Raw genomic sequence first — 23,376 nt, 5'->3', positions numbered from 1 at the left:
ATAGACAGCCCTTGCATGAAATCATACTTTAGTAAAACCTCCACCTTTCTCATATGTCAATTGGAAAACAGCATAAAGAGTTCCAGCACAACATGGGAAAAGCTTTCCTATGTCAATCCTTGGCCTTTCTCACGTTAGAGAGACATTATACTTTAACTAATCTCAAATTTTCTTGGAATGTATATGGTCCATCAACAGTTTCCATAGTCTTATCAGTTTTCCAGGCTGCCTGGTGTAAACAAGTGACCTGTTGGCCATTTCTTTTAGAGTTGCTGTGAATGGCTCAAGTACAGCTTTGGTAACGGCAGGAACAATTCTGAATAATTACGAACAACTTGGTGAAAATGAAGATGGGGACTCTGTGACTACACACATGGTATTTTCTTCACACTCCACAACAATTCCTTTAAAACTGTTACACTAAGATAATATGTAAAGATAGTTCAATAGGCCTCTTACTCTGAGAAAATTATTTTTAGCAAGTACATTCAATAAATTTCACAAGTTACATGGGTTATATTCTTCAAAAAGATAGCTGATAGTTTCTGTATAAAGAAAGGAAAATCCTTAGAGGTTCTTAGATGTTTCTACTAAAAAGGGATTGAGCAAATAATAATAATTTTCCTGTTTATTATTAATAAAAAATAAAATAATAAACTTATTAATAATTTTATTGCGTATTTAGATTCTAACAGTTTTAAGTAGTTAATTTTCCATCAATGCTTCCACTGGTTTTAACAGGATAAATGAGGGAGTACTGCTGAAAATGATGAAAATAAAGGTATTGATAGCTGACCCAGTATATTTCATATTGGGAGGCCAATATTTATAGCAATACCTGCAAGCTGAATCATGAGTCAACTTGGTCACCTTCTATGAAGTCTTTTCACTTCCAAAATAGAGCAAACAGACACAAAATTACAGTTCTATTGGTAAGAGATTACATGCCAAAAAGACAATATTCTTGCTCCTTCCTCCAAATAGCCAAGGTACAAAATACAGGGGGCTGTATTGGCGGGTTGAGATGCAACATCTCAGTTTGGGGACACCACAATCACGAGTGGAGATCTGACTTGGGACAGATCAACAGCCTGATGAGCTGGATTCTCTTGTCAGGAGTCTTAAACGGGGGAAATGCGTAGGGCTGCGGATTTTAATGGCAGCATTTATGTTTCATGTAGGGAGGATGGATCCTCTGGAGCTCTCTGAAGGTGAGAAAAAAGAAAACCTTGCAAAAGAAAACTGAGGGCTGTACAAAATCAAGGTCACAGTTAGCAGTTAGTTAGCAATTTAATAATAACTGTGATCAACTTTGATTGAAAGTTGATGACTGCAAGCCCACTTAATAGCCAGAGGGAAAACGTTTCTGTAAGAGTTCAACTGAAATCACAGGATGAATGTCCAAGTAGAAAGCAAATATTACTAACATAAAATGTGTTAGCTGAATTGCTTATTTCCATGTGGATGAGGCTTTTCTCTTGGGATATTTATCTGTCTCTGCATTGAATGGGACACATGTAAACACCCCAGGAAAGTTGGATATCCAGAGTGGTTTTGATTCCAAGTACTAGAGGCATGCTGGCACTTGGAACTAGTCTGGAGTTAACATATAATGAAAGCAAATGTTTACAAAATCATTTCCAATCACTACATTAAATATGGTTTCCCATTTTGAGGAATTTAATTAAATAGAATTAAAATAAATTAAAAATCTAAGTGATCATTTCCAATTCTCAGCTGATTAAGAAAAAAACACAAAAGTTTTATTAAGAAAGATTTATTTAAATCCAAGGCTTAAGAATGACTGCTATGAGCTATTGAGAGAACATCAGTTGTTAAGTCTCAGCAAATTATGCTAGTGGGAGGGCAAATGGCAAGTAATGGAATAAAGCTTCAAGTCTTTAACCCAGCATTTATGCTGATAAAACTTATAGTGATTTCACTAGCAAAAGTATAGGCTGAATATAATCTGTAAAGGGTTTATATTCCATCTTTTATACACATCTAAAATCCTCAAGAAGAATCAACACAATAGTAAGCTCTAAGCCAAGAAATATGATGTTAAATTGAGGATTAAAAAAAAAATTTAAAAAGAGAATAACTTTAGAACAAAGGTTTGAAAATGAGATGTCATAATAATCAGGCGTATATAATCCAAGTATGGTCTTATGAAGAGGCCACTGCAAAACCAGCTGTCTGTTTGGAAGGCATGGGCAGGGACATTTTGTCTTATGTAAAATATATTATATTCTATATTATATTGCTTCATTGCAGCAATCCCTTCCCACTCAGGTGTTGGAGCAAACCAGGTAAAACAACATTGGGTACATAGACTTCAGAAGGTTACAATTTTTCAGCTTTGCGATTTGAAACATTTTGACAGGCACTTTGCTCCATTCCACAAGAGAAAAACACCTCAAAAATTTTAAATACAATGACAAATAACTTCTATATAGCAATCAACTCGCCCACAAATGATACTCATAAACTCGTGTGCTTTTGTAAGAGTTAGATGCTAAGGATTTCCTTAATTATCCAAATACCATCTGTCCTAACTCCCTGTGCTTATGTTTGGTAATAAATCACAACAATATTGCAACTTTATGCCCTGCACTTTGGTTAAATGCTCTTATTAAGGAAAAAGTAATGGACAGCCATTTACAAAATGATTATTTAGACTTTTTCATCTTAACTGAAACTGAAGAAGCATTGTGATCAGTCCCAGCTGATCAGCACTGTTTACCTCCTGGGTAAATAAAGACACGAATTTTGTGATGCATGCTTGTCAGAAGTTGACAAATAAAACAAGGATTGTGTATCTTGTATATTCCAGACCACTTTGTATATATCCAACTTCCCCCTATTAGGTAATCTTAATTGTTCAACTTATAAGTAAGTATATTGTAAATATAAAAATAATTTTTTTCTTTAGCAATATCAAGTGCACATGAAAATCCTCCTCTGTATACAGTTACATGACATGTATTATATGCTTTATGTCCCCCTTTTAGCATTTGCAGAGGAATGCATGCAGGAAACCAGCCTGCTGCACAGAGTACTTGTATTTCTTTAAGGTAAACACTGATGAAACATTTGGAAGGTTGAAATAAAAACAAGAAATTTATGAGACATGAAGGTATCACATAAAATTGCTGTGAATTACAATAACATTGGCTGAATCCCAGAACAGATAATCCTTATAAACATGCAGGAATGTTGTAAACTGTATATGAATGTCAGTGATACAATACATTAGGAGATTCATATTACACTTGGTGCTGTGTTAGTCTCAGTCTCTGAGTTTTTCATGGCCTCAAAGATTAAAATAAATATATGTAGTATCTTTCCTTCCTCCATGAAGATATTTTATGTACACAGTTTTATTATGCTGAACAAAGATACCAAAGTCTGTTTTTTCTTGAGCTGTCAAAGTACAAAAGAAATGCAAAAAGTCCTTGCACAGATGTAGTAAAGTGCTGGATTTTATCTTTTGGCAGGTGCTCAATATGCAGCCCACATAATCACATGTTAATGACTGGAGTGTGTTAATCAGCATGCATACCTGATTCCTTCTTGCCCAAGGAAAAAAAAAATTAACAATTTAGAACGTGTTAATGCTTCTACTTTTGAAAAAATTCATGTCAATATACAGAATGAATTAAAAAGTTTTCAGAAATTGCTTCATAAAAATAGGAAATGTTAAAATAGGAGAAAGGAATAAAATTACTACAGATTTAGATGAACATAAACCACAAGTCTTTTCCGAAGAACTCAGGTGATGATTAATTCTGTTTAAACACAGTTCACCCTAGAATATAGGGAAAGGTTTAAAATAGACTGTGCATTTGGAAAAGAAAAATTATACAATGTCAAAATGAAAATAAAACAAATAAAACAAGCATGCCAACAAGAACAATTATTTGATTCTTCTTCAAATAAAATTCAATTTTATATTTCACCATCTCCACTAAACACATTATCCTGCACACTTCTAGGGAATTGTTTTATTGTTTTTAATAGGAAATGTTAACATCTTTTTATGCTAAAGCTGGTAAAACTAAGTCCTTGATATTTCAAACCTTTAGACATGTGCTTAACGTTCTAGTTGCTGGTAGTCCTAATAAAGTTAAGATAAGCACATACCTGAATGCCTTCTGAATCAGAACAACATGCTTGAAAATAAATAATTCTATCTTTTCTGCAATATATTTTTCATAGATGTTTATTTTATGGAAATATAAAATACCACATCCTCAGCTTTTACACACCCTTTAATTTCAGCCAAAACTTCATACCCATGCAATTATTTATGTAGGTATTTATCTCTTTAGTTAGATAAAAATTCTAATGCACTACCTGGCATGTAGAAATAATATCACAAGCAGAATAGAATTGCTTTCGATGATCACAAAACTCAGATTTGTACATGTAAATAACAGCTGCATGAGCAATTTAGCAGAAGCAGAATTGCCAGAGTTTAGGGCATTTATGTTTGATGCATTTTATATGTTCGTATTCAGCCCATAAAGGAACCAAAAATAAAACTTCAAAACATGTAATTGTATCTATAACTTTCGAGAATACGAAGCCATGAATTTATATAACAACAAATTCACAGTATTTAGAATGTGTAAATGTTTTTCAATGATCTTCCCTAAACACCTGAGTTTATTTTCCTTAAAGGGAAGAACCTTCAACATGAGAAGTTAATAACATGGAGCAGGAGGTGGGGGGGGAACAAGAGGATTGTGCCTGTTTTATGTAGAGACAGAGGCACCAAAATATTAAAACCTTTAGGATACCACCTATTTCTGTCTTTCTGATGACAGTAGCTTTGCTAAAGCTATATAAAGTAAAATGTGATACTTGGTGATTTAAAATTATTATAAAAGGAACAAATACATGTGATAGGAAAAGATCTTCAATTTCTCTGCTGCATATATAAATCTGCTCTCAGTACTGCTGAGATGTACACATAGCCACAGTGGAAAGGTAGGAAGCCTTTCACTCCTTTGGCAAGAAGTCAACAAAAGATAGAGTCTTGACGTAATTATGAAATATCTGTCAATGCTGCCATTTGAGATAAAATCCAATGAGATACAATTAGTTTCTAAATCTAAGGGGTGTCTGAATGATGTTACAAAATATACAGGGAAACACAGCCTATATTTGGAGACAAATAATTTTATTTGTGTATGTATCTGTGTTTGATTTCCCTCAGTCCCAGGGAAATAACACCCATCGTTGAGACTGGATTTGCTGCAGGGGTTCCCTGTGAGAGTCCCTCCCATCCAAAGAACAGCAGAGCAAAAGAGAGGTGCCTGCCCTCATCCAGTGCATGCACACACTGTCTCACTAACTCCCACTGCTAACAGCCCTGGGGTCATGGGCAGGGGGGAACAGCAGTGGGAAAAGAAAAGGCTTTGGTGACCACCTACAAGTGATCCCCACAGTGCCTGTGGGTTCCACACAACCCCTGCTTCTTAAACTGGGATTGAGGGTGGGAAGAGAACTTACCCTTCTGTGGGTTATCTACTGTTTGGAACAGATGAGAAATTGCACATGTTGGAGAAAGGGTCCAGATTTTTTTAGATTAAAGCTGCTAAAATTTATTGTTCATGAGTCCCATGTCCAGCCTTAATAGGGAATGGGATGTATGGGAATACATCACCCCATTCCTCGAAGAAGATAAAGTCACTTCTCCATCTAAATTTCTATTTTCTTGTTGGCCCTGCTTTCTCCTGCTATGTCACAGCAAAAAAAAAAAAATCTTTGTAATTTACCTCATGGGCTGTGTAGGACTCTGTATGAAGATGGAGGCCATTCCTGGTTCCCCAGTGAGCAAACATATTAATATTTTCCATTTCTTTACATGCTGGCCAATAAATATATTATCAGGATACAACAACTCAATTGCTATTAAATTTTGCAAAATTAAGTATTTTTGGCCTTTCCCACTCATCCTCTCTGTTGCCTTAACAGAGAGAGATTTTGGATTCAATCTAAAAATGTAACTATTTTCTTCCCTGCTTCTCACTGTCTTATTGGACAAGGCACAATACTTTCACCGTTATCTTAGTACCACTTTGCCTTCTTCCCTACAGTTTACCAGAACTAATAGATATGGCCTTAGCCTGAAATAGATTTTATTTACTAGTAGGGCTACAAGCAGCAATAAATACCCAGAGATCCAGGTATTTTTATACTAAGTTACAGTTAGAAACATAAGTATAATTTTTTTCAGCTCAGTAATATGATTTTACAGAAATCTTTGGGTTGCTCTATCTTCCCCCCACTGTAACATCAAATTGGTTGGTGATATGATACTGACAATATAAGTCATTACAGGTCTGACGTTACACTTGTTACACATTGCTGAATCTGTCAAATGGAAAGGGAGCACAAAGGGAATTTCCAAATGCAGCTGCTATTTCCCATTTGTTAAATCCTTTTATTACACCATATAAGTACACAGCTGGGAAATACTATAGAGTAGGAGTTAAAACAAAATATTTTGGCTTCCAGACATTCAGAATACCCAAAGGACTCAGTGGAAAGCAATGCCTGATATCAAAAGGGAGTGAAAGTTTGAAAACATTTCTAGCCAGTGTGGTTTTTTTCTGATAATGAACAATGTAATTTAAAGGTATCTTACAGAAAGTGCTGCATACCATAAATGTTGGGTAAAAACGCAATTTTTTTCACTAAAATTTCCCTCCTACAGTATCTTTTCTAAACTTGAGATCTGTACAGCCCTCGTAGCAAATTATGATGCACACTGTGTGCTCTTTCAAATTCCAGTGAACTCCTTAGTAGTTTTAAGGACAGAAAGGATGCAGGATTGTGCCCTTAATTAGACACCAGATAAAAGAGAAATTTTTCCTCCCCATATGTCGACACAGCAGTCTTTGAATTTACTATCTTTTAAGCAGACAACACACATTATTGATGCATTTTAATGACAGCACTACTGTCTTTACTTTCAAAGTAAATGCTATGAACAGGTGCTTCTTCAAATCTGCTTCTAAAGGATCTGTCTGGGAAAGGTCATAAAGTGCTTACCTTCTGGGAATTTGGGTCTGTAAAATAAAAAAGCAGCCACTGCACCTATCTCAGAATTGCCCAACCCACATCCTGGAATCTGTCTTTCTGGAAAGAAACATCTATCCTCCCTCTGAGGAATATGAACATGTTTTCATCAGGATAGTTGCAGGCCCCTCTAAATTCTTTCTTAACAATATAAATGCCTGCTTGACTGAGATACTTCAGAGAAAGTTTCTGCAATGAATATAGGCTTAAATGTTTGCTGATAAAGAACATATTTAAGTGAGAAAAAAAAATCATGAAAAATCAAACAAGGTACTTAAATGACAGTCCTTCAAGGAGGAAAAAAAAATTTCCCCACTTCACTGTGATCTCACAAGCTATCTAAATCACCTAACTGTAAATACACTTGGACCTTGCTCTGCACTTTTAGACCTCTTTTAATTGCAACCAAAAAGCATGTCTTAGAATTTCAGTCTTCACTGGTAGCCAAGCTTTGTAAATTAGACCCTGCTTTGAGCTGGGAAGAAAAAAAAAATCTATTTGGTTTAGCTGAGGGCTTGTGAAATAAGGTTGACATATATCCACCACCAGATTTAAGCCTAGGGACTTGTGGAAACTGCTAATGATTTTCAGGACATTCATCTACATGGAATATTTACTGGAAAAAGGAGATAGGAAAACCAGAGTGCTAAGTCCCTCAAGCAAAGTTTATGCACCTGTTCTGAAACATGAGAGGCTGTGCAGTGATTTGTGCCTGTCCAGAGATACAGCAAGTGTTGACATGACAGTGCAGCATTAGGAAAGGAAGCAGAGATTGCTCTCTGTCACGGGCACTGCAAACCCCTTCAGAGCAATATGAGCACAAATGATCACACTGTACAAGGGCCAACCATTTCAGCTCGCTCCAGGTCCAAAGAACAGGCTGAACAAAAGAAAAAAAAAAAAAAAAGAAAAAAAAAAAAAAATCCACGCATGGAGGGATTGCTGGAATCTAGGAGTTTCTTTCTCACTAGGACACGGCGTAATTTTATCTGTGATACTGGTGTCCTAATATCAAAATTCCAAGAGTGCACCTGCCTCTCTGAATGAATGGAGAAGTAGCTGATGAATTCACAGATTAACTTTTTCCATCAACAAACTGGATCAGTCCTTTCTAGTCTGCATGCAGCTTGTCCTCCTGATAACACAGAAGTTAAAATTATTCTAATGTGCTTATCGCATAACTTGGGCAAAAGAGTGACTCTCTGTCCAAAATTCTGAATATAAGCCATACATACAACTTACAACATACCTCTCCAAGTTGCTAATCTATAATCATTTTTCTTTAAAGTGATTTTGCAGCGGAAGTTTTGCCTTCCTCATGACAGTCACCCAAATACCTAAGAATATTTTAGGCCTGACAAAGTTCTGCATTAAATTGTGCATTATGGATTAGATCGCATTTTTCTGGTTTGGTTTGATGTCTTGAATCAATTGGATTTTAGGAGAAAAAAAAAAAAAAACTCTATATTAACAAAATACATCTCATTGTAGTGCTATTATTTAACTAACTCCAGACATGATAATAGGTACAAAGAACTCTGGTATCTCTACTTATTAATGCATTAGAATTATTATACCTAGTCAAATTCAAAATGAGTCCATTATTGTTAGTGTTGCTAAAAAAATTCTGCAATTGTGCTTAACATTATTAATATCTGCTGATTTGTACCGGAAAAAAAAAATGAGATTTGCTAAAAAAAAAATTCTGCTCTTAGATATTTAATAGAAATTGAAAAATTTCATGAAAATGCAAATTATTCTTTTTAAGGTAATTGTCTGAATTTAAGGTTTTTGAAAGTCACTTTCCAGAGAGTCTGAAATGATGATATTCTAAACTTACAGAGCACCTGGCTGCTCCACATACCTTAATTCCATTTCTGAGGAACACACACAAGGAAAATAAATTGACTAAGATGCTCTGCCCATTCAGCTTTCATTCAGCCTGCCCATTTATTGCAGAGTTTTGGGGATTCAGAGACAGAGCTACAACCACTAAATAAATTAAATTTAGGCTACTGAAGAGACTAGGGATAATAATTCTGATTATTTCCAATATCACCTGTGACTAAGTGGTGATCTAGATATTCATGAACACCTTTCCCCTCCACAAAAAGTTATAATTTCTTAACAGCACAGTAGGATGTTTGTGTCACCTAAAATGCCAGCTCTTTTGTATCACCTAAAATGCCAGCTTCTTTGTTGCCATGTAAATATATAAAATTCTAGATTCGGTAGATCCTGTTTCTGAGAGATGAGTAAAAAAAATACATTAAAGTTTCTTCCTTCAGCACAACACTTTGCAGATGACAAACAGTTGTGAGCTACATCCCCCTGTCAGAAACTAATGCTTGAATATATGAGCTAGAAAGGTTATGACTTAAATCAAGGTATGAATGAAAACATGATAAATAGATGCATTTCCTTTCAGAAGGTGAACTCATCAAATGACCTCATTCAAATAGACCTGTATACTTAAGTAAATTATACAATTGTAATTTACAATTACACCATACGATGTTGATCTACTGCCGATGCTGTAACACTTAAAAAGCTTTACACCTGCACACGTCTTCCCAAAGGGCAGTGAACAATCTCTTACAGCACTAAACCTGGAAAGCCCCTGTGAGGATGGCGAAACTCACCATTCTGTGTTGGGCTGAGATTACTCCGTCCCACTCGGGGTCCTGCTGAATGGTGGTGACCAGGGTGGGTAGCTCCTCAGAGTGAGGTTTGTTGTGCATGACATTGTGTAGAGGCAGATGAGAGGCTGCATGCTGATCACTGTTGCCCTCCTCCTTGTCTCGTGATGCTAAGTCCTGGGTCATTGTTTCCTCTCCATCAGCTGCACATGCAAATGGAGAGGTAGCCTGCTTGGAAGACATTCTTCTGCAAGACAAGAAAAGGGGACAAAAAGAAAATATTGGTGTTCAGTGACAAAAAAAATCAAGCTCAAAACAGTCCTCTGAGCACATCACACCTGCCTAGAAACAGTAACAAATTAATCACCTGCAGTCAACAGAAGCACTGTAAAAAGCACAAACTTGAGGGTCTGGATACAAAACACTGTGAAAAAGTATTCCTTGATGCCAAGACAAGGTCAGGGTTAAGTTATATGACATCATTGTATTCATTTAGACATGTCAAACAATATCATTTTCTCCAGCCATAAGAAAATAGTGTTTTTATGGGTATTTTCATGTTGATTTTGTTGATGAGTTCAATTCTTTAAACTCTTACTCCCATGAACAACCTGAAGATTACAAGCAAACATTTAAAGGAGAGAGCTCATCGTGCTTGCTTGATTCCTTGCAAGAAGAAGATGCTTTCTACATATATGAGAATCAATTCTAAATCCATTTCAAAATCTGCTAAATGAGTCTTTTTGCTGTTTGTTTAAAGGTGTACTGCTTTTAAACGCTTGAAAATTTTGCCCGGTTTTACCTTTCAGAAAGTGTTTTGAGAAGTGCATGTGAAAAGTGTTCTAAACCTAAAAGGTTTATTAAATGGATGGATAATACCTTAGTAACATTTTACAGTTCAAACTAAAAACCTAAAATAATTATGTTTCCTTTCATATTAGACATGAAGTACAGGATATAGCTCAACAAAATACTTCAAATTACTTAAAAATGTAATGAATAAATGCACTGATTTATGTTAAATGCCTTTTCCTAATAATGGCCTCTTACTACCATCTCATATGCAAACACAGCTTTCGCCACAGTTTCTGCACTTAGATGAAAATATTACTGACTTCAACTCAAAATCTGAAAACACTGTCATTTAAAATTTCTAGTAAGATTAACTGCAACTGTTAAAACAATCATTAATAAACCTGAAAAGGGACAGCTAAAATATATTAGTTATTTTCCCAGGTCTTAGTAACTTCAGAATATCCTTGACACCAAAATTGCTGAGAAACTAAGGAATAAGATCTTCACCTTAATTGCTTTTTAACAATAATTGATTTCATACCATTTCTTTAAAAATGCACAAATCAGTTAACATAGGAAACCACATGAGCATTTTTCAAATTAGCAAATCATTAACTTGCTAGTACTGTTTCTACAGACAAATAAATACTGATTAAAGGGTCTGGAAATCTGAGACTAACAGTTAAATTTACAAATCTGTCACATGCTTTCATGAATATTACAGTGAAGGAAATATCAAGTGCAAAGAAAAATAATTAAGTTAATTCCAATTTAAACAGTAGTTTTTATGTAGCAGCCTGTGTTTCACATAGGATTTAACAACTAATGCTAAATTTCTCACAATTAATGAGGGAGTTCAGATTTAATATACTGCAGTGAAAAAAAATTAATATAGGATCAACTAATCTAATTATGTACAGTTCAATATGAAAGTATTACAAGCTTTGAAGTGCTCTGAAACATATTAAAACACTGATATCTATTTAGAATAACTATTCTGTAAATAGAGATAATCCTGCCTCTTAAACTCGATACTGGTGGGGAAAAAAGGGTTTGAGTTTTCTTTAGGGAAGCCTAAATGTAAGTGGGAGTCTAACATGAGTGTTGCCAATAAGCAGAACTGAGGAATTTAAACCGTGTATTACATTCTTCCTATGCTAAAGAATTTGTGTTGATGCTACAGAGAATATGCCAAGAGTTCAGCAACTGGCATTATCGTATGTACTTCAAAAGGTTCTGGCTCATAATTGCTGTGATCCAAGATAAAATAAAAGGTTGCTTTCCCTTTTCTCATTAAAGTAGTCACGTTAATGCAATCACTCACATGAAAATATGTCATGCTTTGCGTGACTTGAAAACCCGACGTGAAAACCGAAAGTCACTATAAAGGTTTTTCCTTTCTTTCACCTTCTCAACAGATCTCATTCCCGTTTCATACTGAACGAGCTTCTGTGTAAAGCAAGAGCTATGGCTGTTTCTTCACCATAAATTAATCATGACACAAAACTAGAAATGAAAATGTCTCTTAAGAATAATTTCAACTACAAACTGCACCAATGAATAATACTGCACAATCCTAATTAAACAAAACTCTGCAGCTGCAAAAATAGGCTGAATCTGTCCAAAGCTACGGGTTGGCTTTAAAGGCTGGTTTGTTAGGGACTGTTTTCTTAAGGAAGGCCGAGCCCTCAGTCTTAATCAGCCAATAAATTATTTCCTGCAATTACATTAAATAGAAAATTATCTTCAAATTGGGAATGTTAATTGAAAATCAAAATTCAGACTGAAGTTTAGAAATTACATGCTGAATATAATTAGTCTAGAAAGGCTTCACCTCTATTTCATAAACAGGCTTTTGGTGTTTCCCCAAGTGACCATTCAGCAAAGCTATCTACTGGTAATGCACTATAGGGGAAGCATTTTTTCCTTGACATGTACACTAATATACTTTCCTCTTATTCATGATGTTTTAAACATGATTCAATAAAAATCTCCATTCAATTGCTGTAAAGTCAATTACATTGAGAGAAGGGACTTTGTCAACACTAAAAATAAAATTATAAAAAGTCCCGTTGACTAATAATCTTAAGCCATGACCAGCAACTTTTTTCTGTACTGGAGTAAGAGAACAGACCAAGGGCAGGGTTCAAGTGCTTCTTAGCTCCACCCACCACTTTTTCCCACTGCTGTATTATGGACAGACACCTTCCCTGCTGCACTTTAGTCAGTTACCTATAGTCTTGGAGCCTGGAAGGGAAGACAGGCTCAGGCAGGCCTCCCAGGCACTTGCTTTTCTCATGGCATAATTTTTAGGGGCGTGTTTCACTTCTGTTTTCTCCAAAGCTTTGTTAAAACTACTAGATTTAACGGTAACGTTTTGGTTGTTAGATTTAAAACACTGGGTTTAAATGGACAGATGTGTAGGGACTGGTTAGATTAAGCCCTCCACATTCTTTTTCCAGCAAAATCACTAACTCAGTGAATATAGTTCATTTGTACATGGCTTTCTGATAGTGTCTAATTGTGCCTGGGTTTGCAATTGGGAAAGCAGAGCAAATTTAAACTCTGCAGATGGGTGTTATCCAGCAATTTGGGAGAATTCTGAACACATGATTCCATCAGGTCAAAAGGCAGAGTTCAGTCAATAACTCCAAGGTCTCATTCAATTCCAGTGGAGAAGACTCTGGCCCAGTTGAGTAGTTTATGTTTATGATAAATTAAGCCATAGAGCAGCATGTTGTGTTAAAATATTTCAATGTTAAAATATGAGCATGAATAGCAGTCAAATTTTAAGCCATAACAACTTCCCAATTTTATATTTAAAATATTCAAAATGCGTTTGCTAAAAATCCCTGCTGAGAGGGGGAAAAAAAAATCAATATTCTTAATAAATAAGGCTTGTAAAACGTATCCGAAATTTACTAATTTCCATTATAATTTATTTTATTTTTTTTCCTGCTATTATCAATTAAACTCAGTGGAATGATTTTAAAAAAAAAGTTTCTGATAAAAAATATCTCCCTAGTTATAACCCCTGCAAACAGGGGTTTATAATGGAAGTGCTGACACAACCCTAACTACAGCAGCGCAAATGGTGCCGCTATAATACACAAAATCAAGTTCTATTATTCTAAACTATCCTCGCTCGGGGGGTTTTCTTTACTGTGCTCCCAGACAAACTGCTGAAGCATGAAAAATTTAAATGCAATCAAGTGGGTCCAATTCTACTTTACTAGAACAAGTGTCTACAGTGGTACAATCTTAAAAGAAGATGCAACAGATTTGTTTGGTGCTTTTCTTTCTTTTTTCTTTTTTAGCTGTTTATTTATAATACTGTGCAGTGGAGATAAAATAAGAGAGGAAATTACACTCACATTATATCAGTATATTGATTACACAGCACACAGTCAGAAAGAAAACTACAATGTGAAATTGTTGCTTTGGTTAAATTGACAGATTAGCTGAACACAGCAATCACTAAAGGTGGAAAATATATCTAATGGATATGAGAAAAGGTTGAAAAAGGCCCTAATTAACTGAAGTCCTATCACCTACTCAAGTCTGAGAATTTAAAAAATCTTGATCCATATTTTCCAACACAAGAATAAATTCTACCTCATTTTGAATTTGAGACATAAACAAAATGTGACCATTTCTCAAAAGGTCAGTAAACCTGAAGGATTGGACCCCAGCTTCAGTCAGCCTCAGGTAGAAAAGCTAAAATTGAACTGCTATGGGTTTTTTTACCTACAAAAAGCTAAACAAAGTCCCAAACAGCTTCATTTGCTATAGATATGACCTGATTTTTCATTTTAAACCAGAGAAGAAATTCTCTCTGCCCTAAAGAAGACTGCCAGTCAGATTCACAGAATATTGGTTTTCCTTTTTTCCTACATCCACTGTGTGTTATACCTTTCTAAATGCAAATATTAATACTTTTTTTTTTTGTCTAAGGTTTTCCTACGGGCTCAAGTTCTTAAAAAAATTCATATCCTCTTTTTCAAAACAATTAGCTGACTATTCAAAACAATAGTCCTGACATGAAAGGTTTCCAAAGCCTGAAAAATCATCCATCCCTGTTGGCTGCTCAAATGATTAAATGTTACAGTAGAAATTCAGGCAAGATGTGGAGTTTCAGCTGCCAGACATTTCAGAATCAACCCACGAAGTATAAAAACAGATAACAACAATGCAATGGCCCAGACACTGTTCCAAAAACATATAAACTGAGCAATAACAACGAGATAGATGACAAAGCAGACTTATAGTTGGCTGGGGACTCTTGCTTCTGCTCTGCTCCACCCTCACAGAGTATTCATAAACCTAAAGGCATGTCTATGCTGTAGCCACTGCTTTGTAATGCTCAGATATCCAAACTAATTATAAACAAGCTTGCTTCTGATAGCTCTCCAACTACAGTAGCGTGGTGCTCAGATGGACTAATTCATCCTCCTTTAGTGACTGCAGCAGAGACATAACCCAGGTCTACAGCTCCAACAGTAGATTGGAATCAGATTAGATTAGAAATATATTCCCTTTCAGAGCTTTTATGAACAGTCTCCCTTCCTTTTCCTCAAAGTGCCAGATTAAAGTACTTAAGTGCATGATTAACTGTAAGTATGCAAGCAGTCCACTAATTTCAAATTGGACTACTCAGTTTCAAAAAGTTAAGCACATGTCTAAGTGTTTTGGTGACTCCAGAACTAAATTAAAAGAAACCATTTTTAGAAGTACTCATAACCTTTTAAGCATTTCCTTCTAAAATTTTATGCTAACCTGGTGTTCATAACGAGAGAAAAAAAAAAACCAAAAAAACAGCCACAGCATCTTATCCCTTCCCAAGTTTTAAAATGTGCATACATAATTTTAAACATGGTTACAAGACCTCCCTCACAAATCATCATTTAACTTTGGGGTATATTAGATGCATTATAGCTCAGATAGACTTAAAGAAAAATGAATGTGTTTTGGCAATAGCCAAAATATTTTGCAGTTCTGCCCTGTAAAATAATGTTGTGTAGGCAGAACCCAGGAACATAACTTAGTGTAAAGCTAATGCTGTAATCTTTATGCCATCTTAGAATAAACAGCTTTTTCCTAAAATGATGAAATCTCATCTCTCTTTTCAAGGAGAATTAGGAACACAATTGAACAGTTAGTAAAATATTTTGTACTCTGGGGACCCCACACCTTAACATAAATCCCTCTGCACAAAGCCCCAATAGTTTGAGAAGGCTGCAATGGGAGAGAATCTCTGTTTCTGTTCCTGGCTCTGAGTCACAGCAAGGCCTCAGGCCAATCAATTCAACTCCCTCAAGCTCTTCCTTGGCTTCATTTTGCAGGAATTCTACATGAATTAGTTACATATAGATCATAAACAGCACTGCAAGATTAGAGAGTTTATGGTAATCGCAGGAACCACCTTGGAAATAAAAGGGCGGGAGGGGGAGTGGAAGCAAATGTGATTCAAGAAATGGCAGCTAAAACATTAACTGAGCACCCAAATCTCTGGCTGAAATAAGCATCAAGCTAAGCAATACACCCAGAGCTTCCAAGACACACACTCAGCTATTCTTGCATTTATTTTTCCAATCCAGGCAAATTACACTTCTGCTAATAGATACGAATCCAAATCACAAAGTTTGACTTCAGATTCAGACTTCCTCAAAGCTCAGAAGGTTGGGAACAACTTTTATGGTATTTCTTCTTATTTGAAGAGAAAAGAATATGAGGGAAAAAAAAAAAAAAAACAGCTCCTTGGAATTTTTGGGAAAGTGATTTTCTTATGTTCTGCCGTTAGAGTGACCTTCCCAGCCATGCAGCTATGGTCAACTACTAGGGTTAGGAAATGAGCTGTTGTCTCTTCACCTGGTTTTTGAAAGCATCAAAATGGACACAGCAAAACAGCCTCACAACTCCTCTGGAATTTTCAGTGAAAATCCAAAATGTCTGTTTGGATTCATAAATGCCAAAATCACAACCTATCTTTTTAGCAGGCTAAATGCTCCATTATCTTTATCCCCTACCAGAAACTTTCACTGAAAATGGCTAAGGTGAATGAACCCACATTGAAAGCAGTAAAACAGCAGTGAAAGAATAGTCATTCAGCACCTGGGATGTGCTCATCTTCAATCACTGTAGTTAATATTTTCTGTAGTTTATATTTAGCTGACAATATTGCTGTCACATTATTTAAACAGCTTGAGACTGTTCTTTGGACTGGAGCTCATATGCTCTGGAATGCTTTGACTCATGAATTGTTTCTCCTGATAATGTTACATCACGTAACCACCTCTGTTTAATTGGTTGGTATTAGCTTCTCAGTGATGGCTGCCTTTAAAGTCCTATGACTGGGCCATGTGTCTCTGGATATCCAATTTCTTACTGTTGGAAAAAGAAAAAAAAAAAGGCAGTACTGACTTCCAGCTATCTTTACCAATAATTATGGGAACAAGAGTGAGCGTGCCAAGTATTTATCCATCAGCAACTTATTAAGATTTGTTTTTCTAGGCAGCAAGTAAGAGAAAATGCAATATAAATAAAAGCAATCCTTAACAATAAAATTAGAAAACAATATTTGCTATAAATAAGCATTAATCCACGTATTTTTATGAATCAGAATTACTTAGTTGTTCATCTGAATGATTATATAAATGGTTTTGATAAAGGATGCCTAAAAAATACTAAAATAAGAAAAACTTATTTTACAATGTTTAGACTTTGAGACTTTACACAGAAGACAAAAATATTTTTTTTCCTTACAAAACCAGTTAACAAGTTGTTCTAAAAACTAAAAATCTTCCTGATCCAACTTAGACCTGGTAGGCATAAGTTCCTGAAAGTTTCAGTAAATCCTTTCAAGGCTCCACTAGAAACATGCTGCAATGATAAGATACAGTATTCTTATATTATTTCCCTCCTATGGTACATGTTCAGGAGTTGCCTAAGATTCCATGTAATGAGTTAAACAGTTAATTTTCAATCCTAAAGGTGTGAAAGGTCACATGCCATCTCTCTGCATTTCAGAACAGAAATATCAATAGAGCCAGACTTCTCTCCCCTCCTCCCATTTCCTACTCCCTCCTTTCCATATTTCTAGCTCTCAGCTCTAAGTCAAACCACAGCTCAGCAGAGAGAGAAAAGAAGTATCAGTTTCAGGCTCACCTGTAACCTGTTGTACTAAAGTACCAAATTAGAACCTCCACGTAACACAAAACAATGGCTCTGCAGCTCAGTTATAGATTTTTCCTTTTAATAAAAACCTTATACTACAAGCCTAAAAACATTTCTAGCAGGCAAAACATTTCTGATTCAGTAGATGTTATGCAAGCATCAAGGCACTTAAATATAGGTGCCAAACCACATTGCCAGGAGCTCTTAGTATTGTGAAGTACTGCTACCTGACAGCTCAGTGAATATAAAATTGCTTGTTTCTCCAACTGAAGACAATCAAATTGTCACCTTCCATTGTAATAACACACAACTTGAGATCAGCAAAGTGCTAACACAATTACGAGGAAGAAATAAAATGTTACAAAAATATCAGATCTAAAATTCTCTAAAGGGTAAACACTTCCATCTGGCTATTCACACACACAAAAAAAAAGAAATATGAGAGATTCAGATGAGAGATTTTATTCTTACTATCAAATATCCTAGTTTATTTAGCAATAAAATTTATTTGTAAAGTAGAAAAAACAGTGAAGAAGGTGATTCATGAAACATTAAAAATAAACACAGGGCAGAACTGTGCTGGGATTTTACTTGTGCACATTTAAAGTACTGCAAGGGTCAGTAGAGTTGCTGCTTGGGATGAGCATACCTATCTGAGTTGTTATTATAAACTCATACATGTGAGGTTTCATAAAAATTAATTCTAACTGGCACACGGCGTACTTTGGCACAAGCTACACATGACGTGCCAGTTTTATTTGTTTATTTAAATTACTTCACTCTAAGAACTGAAAATGAAGTTTGAACTGAAGTCTGCCTCAGAACTAGGACTTTCAGGATATTAAAATCCGAGGAAAACCTTTGAAGGAGGTAATCTGAACACATGAAAAATAACATTTTCACCATATATTTCTTGAGGTTATTCAGCAAGTGGCCTACATATTCAGGAGTGAAATTTGCATTTTGGTGATGCAGAAATTGTTTTATATCTATAGTAGCTTTGGGCATTATATAAGCTACAAAAGAGTGTCCTAGGTAGGATATATACATGGAAAACTATTTTCATCTGGTTCACAGAAATGAAACTAAACTTAAACCCTTCTTGAAAAATTTGCACTGTAGGGTGATATAATGGATTATCTTTTCTGTGTTGACATTCCATTCACTACTAACACACACACAAAGTTCCTGTACATTTCTTGATGAAAGTGCACATCACTTTCACACAGTCTTTAAGGTTTCCCCAGCTATGGGCAAGTTAGAAAAGAAGAGAAAAGAGCAAAGCCAAGACTCAGTCTTTGACATCAGCTTTTCTCTGAAGGACTATTAAGGAATGGCAGTAATGGTCAAGGAGCTTTTTTCCACCCTGCGCAGCTGCACCAGAGCCAGATATAATCCTAACCCTTTGGATAAAGCAGGCACAAGGACTACTTAAACACATTGTTAGCCTTGCAGAAGAGGATAAGATGCAGCTCCACATATCCAGCCAAGAATTCCTGCTGTGCCTTGTCTCAGGTGCTTCATCCATAGGAGCTCAGGTGCAACACAGAAAAGCTGGATTTTCCAACTGCAGCCTGCTCCCAGGCTTTGGCCTTTGATGGTTGCTCTTGTGCACTGCACTGAGACACAAAATAGCACCAGCAGGAACAGAGGAAGAAAGGAGGTAGCAAAAACCCAAAACTATTTTAAAGGCCCAAGTATTTTGATCTGATAAAACATAACTAGACACAATGCCCATTTTTGTGCAACTTTGGGAAGTTCTGTTTTTTGTTCAGGGTCCTTACAAACAGGCTTTTAGAAGGCAGTATTGTGCGCAATATTGCTTTGTTTTGATCTAAGCTCTACACAATATGATCATTACCTGTGTGCACAATGGGAACCCCAAAATGTCTTTATAGACCCCTGCAGGAACCACCTTATTCACCAGTGAGCTGCAGCTACTACTGGGAGAAAGGAGAGGGTAGTCTGAGGCAGCATTCTGATCAGAAAAAGATTGCATGACTAGCTAAATCTACTCAGGAAATATTTGAGAAATACGCTTATTTGATGGGCAGTGTGGCCAAGAGCAAGTGTGGTAACATCTCTCTTTCTCCCCCAAACTCTCCACAGCTTGGGTTGTGCAACAGCATGGGACCCTTTTTATTTTAATTACCTTCACTACAAAAATATGAAGAAAAAAGATAAATAATTACAACACTCTAAGAAATCAAATAAAGTAAAACAAAACATTTTCTCCTCTATTAATTAAGGTAATCAGCTGCTATTAAGTGCAAACAATTTAAAGTTCAATTTACTGAGACTTTGAACCTCCTATCCTTTCACAAGCTCCACAGGTGAAATATCTACCAATTTTAACTGACTTTAGAAAAAGCCTGAAATAATAAGACATTGTTCTTCAAAGTCTTAGCATGAGACATCAAATATTTTAATTGTCATTTAGTTTAAAAAATAAATTGTTTAATACTAACCAGATTCCCAAATAAAGTTCTGTATTTTTTAAGGAATTCACTAAGGTATCTCAGGACTAGGCACTAAAAAGAATCAGAGTAATTAAAAAGTAATCACAGCAGAAACTTACACCACTTCACTATTCAGCTTGAAGAGATCAAGCAGCAGCAGTCCCTGCATGCAGCACTCTGAAACTGCATCAGTTGCAAAGCAAACTACAAACTCTCCCTGTCTTTTGGTTTCAGTTCTGTAACGCACCACAAGATTGTTAAAAAAGAAATAATCTGCAGTAATTATCCTGCTTCCACGGGAGGTTATAGAATACAGCATCTGCACTGAGAAAGAAACATGCATATCAAAATCAACCATAAGGGTAAAGGTGAAGAGTGCTCAGGCTCTGAATTGCTCCACATTTCTGAGTGTTCAAAGTTCAGTGTCAGTAATTTTAAATGTGTTAAAGAACATAATGAAGAACAACTATCAGAGTACAAAAGAAAACACAAGCCAGCACACAAACCAAAGGCTCAGATGAAGTTTTTTCCAAATAATTAGAAAGTAAAAAGACCAATGCAGACTTAAAATATTGTCAGTGATTTTAAATATTTTTCACCATTACCCTGCACACCCAGTTAGATCCCCTGCTAGATTAGATTTTAGTTAAGAGGCTGAAATATTCTTCTATTCTATTCTATATTCTTCTCTTGTGATGCAGTATGTTTACCATTGAAATATACAGTGCCTTATTGTGGTTTTCATCTCTGACCCATTTTTTCCTATATATCAAGGATAAAACATACGATCTGCACTTGTAAGGAAGTCTTGTCTTTTCAAACAGTGTCACTTTTGTTTTTTGCCCAGGGCTATATTTTGTAACCGTTCCCCACTTATGTTTATTGGTAATAATTTATAATATATAAGTAAACAGTGCATAACATGTGCAGACGATTACATCAAAACCCAAATTTGAACAGTTTCGTTTTCTCATGGACATTTGTGGAGGGCTCTGTTAACAATTTCAAAAGCTGTGCCATACAGAACACGATGCATACATTGCATACACACAGATTTGCAGGCAGGTTTACTTGGTACAGCTATTCTCACTACCACGAACCATAAACGAGACAGTCCATTTCCTGTGGTTCTAATCCAAATATGTATAGAACTGAAAATAAATATATCTTTTAATCTAGGAATTATGACACAGACACAGAATCCTTACAGACTTTTGAGAATGGTTCGGATCCTCAGACGCTGTAAATCAGAGCAGTTGTATTGAGGTTAACTCAATACTATTTATTCATCTAAAGATATATCCTTAACAACTTTACTTGGTATTGAAAATTTATGTTGGGTCTTTTTGCAGTATGGAATTTCTGTGTTTTCCATGAGAAACTGACTACTAGTATTAGCAGGAATCATATGACACGATAATATTCCTCCAAACACTCTTCGCAGAGAAATGCAAAAAATAGTAAGGTAGATTAGGAATAGTAGCAGACTGTATCCATTGCTCTCAGTATTTTTAAAGTGTATTCCTCTTGAACTGATTCAAAATAACATGATCTCTTCACTTACACAGACAAGCACTTTCAAAAAAAAAAAAAAACCAAAAAATTACTTCTCCGATTGGCATAAGAGCTTATAGCAGATCATAATTTGGGGAGGAATCGAACGCAAACTATTGAAACAGAAATAATTTATGTTTTAATTTGAACATGAGTTCTTAGGCTACTACTTGGCAAAGCACTGCAATCCAGCAGCTCCTGTGGAGCAAGGTCATGAAAGAGATGGGGGTCATCCAAATACGCAAGACCCCCAGCGCAGCAGGCGCAAACTCTGCACTAATTATTTGAGGTCACTTCAGTGCCCAGCTCACAACCACACTGGCAGCCTCCCCATGGCATTAGCACCACGCAGAGCAGGGCTGAGGTGACAGGACCAGGGCAGGTGCCCATCAGCCCATCAGGAGGCATACATTTGGGCACACAAAAATAAAGTGTGAAAAGGGAGATAGCAAAGACCCATTTGGTTTCTTTTCACTGTATCATTTTTGGTCATTGAGGTTTTGGAAGCTGATTCAGGCAGGGGAAAGCCCTACCTGGGCAGAAACTGGAGCTCACAGAGAGGCAGAGGGCCGCCCTAGAAGAAGGTACATTTGGGGTGAGCCATCTTTTCATCAGAGGGTCAATCTCAAAGGGAAGGCACTTCTACAAAGAAGTTCTCTTACACTGAGACTGTACCCTGGCTGTTTTTTCATAGAAGGTAATGAAGCAGTCTAATATTTGGCAATCAGCACAACTTCTCATGTTCCAGAAATCTCAAAATATCTTCACCTTTACTAAGCAACTCTCTCAGCACTCTTGCTTTTACAAAAGAAACTGAGACACAGAGTTTAATGAATTAAGCCAAGGAAACAAAGAAAATCAAAAGTATACAGGACTGGACTAACAGCCTTTTCCAGCTCATATGAAAGGCATAATTTGCAGCAAAAGATGAATCTAAAATCAGGCTCATAATATGTTCACAGCCAAACTTTCTTCTCACTAGCAGACAAAGAAATCTTTCCTTATAATCATTTATTTCAATGAATAGACGAGTCGAGTTGTATTTTTTCCTGTGGCTTTGTCATTATGAATTTACTATGCCATGTCACAAGTTACAGTTTACTTAAATCAGCCAGTAAATGCTGGGAGAAATGTTTGTTGACACTGAGTAGTGAATTCCTACAAAACCCGACTGCACTTCTGCACTGGCAAGGGCTGATCAAAGTGATATGAAACTGAAAGCTCCCACACCAGGATGAACATCACTTTAAGTACAAGTTCAGAATGAGGCTGGGGATGAAAAGCCAGTTCAAAAAATACAAACTGGATAATAAAATAAAAAAGGAACATATATTTTTAACCAATAGGCACAACTTGTGGGATGGAAACTGTCAACTCACTTATGTGCTCTACACATTTCTTTTGATTTTTCCCAAACAAGGGGCAAAACATCAAACAAAATATATTATCATTTGTGCTATATTTAATGCTTCCAAAAAGCACTTAAATTTACTGCAGTTTTAATGCCTGTCATCCTTTCAAATCTCAATTAAAATACTAAATTAATAAATCTTAAGGCAGAGAGATGATTCATTTTAGTATTTTCAAGGACCTTTCTGTAAATACAGTGAAAAGAGAAACCCAGCGAACAGCTTATCAATACAACCTCCATGGAATATTTGCTAACA

General features: G+C 35.9%; 1 protein-coding gene across 11 annotated transcripts in view; it reads right to left on the bottom strand.

Annotated features, from left to right (window-relative positions):
• The window catches only part of SOX6 (SRY-box transcription factor 6), a 369,801-nt gene that overhangs the window by 222,053 nt on the left and 124,372 nt on the right, over nucleotides 1-23,376 (bottom strand). For all 11 annotated transcript variants that reach the window (XM_053979406.1, XM_053979405.1, XM_053979401.1 and 8 more), the window contains one exon: nucleotides 9,732-9,975. In XM_053979406.1, the coding sequence (XP_053835381.1) occupies nucleotides 9,732-9,971 (240 nt within the window). In that variant the 5' untranslated portion in view covers nucleotides 9,972-9,975. The remainder of the gene's footprint in view (nucleotides 1-9,731; nucleotides 9,976-23,376) is intronic.

Source organism: Vidua macroura, chromosome 6, assembly GCF_024509145.1.
Source record: "Vidua macroura isolate BioBank_ID:100142 chromosome 6, ASM2450914v1, whole genome shotgun sequence".
Lineage (NCBI taxonomy): Eukaryota > Metazoa > Chordata > Aves > Passeriformes > Viduidae > Vidua > Vidua macroura.
This window is presented reverse-complemented; position numbering and strand designations above follow the sequence as displayed.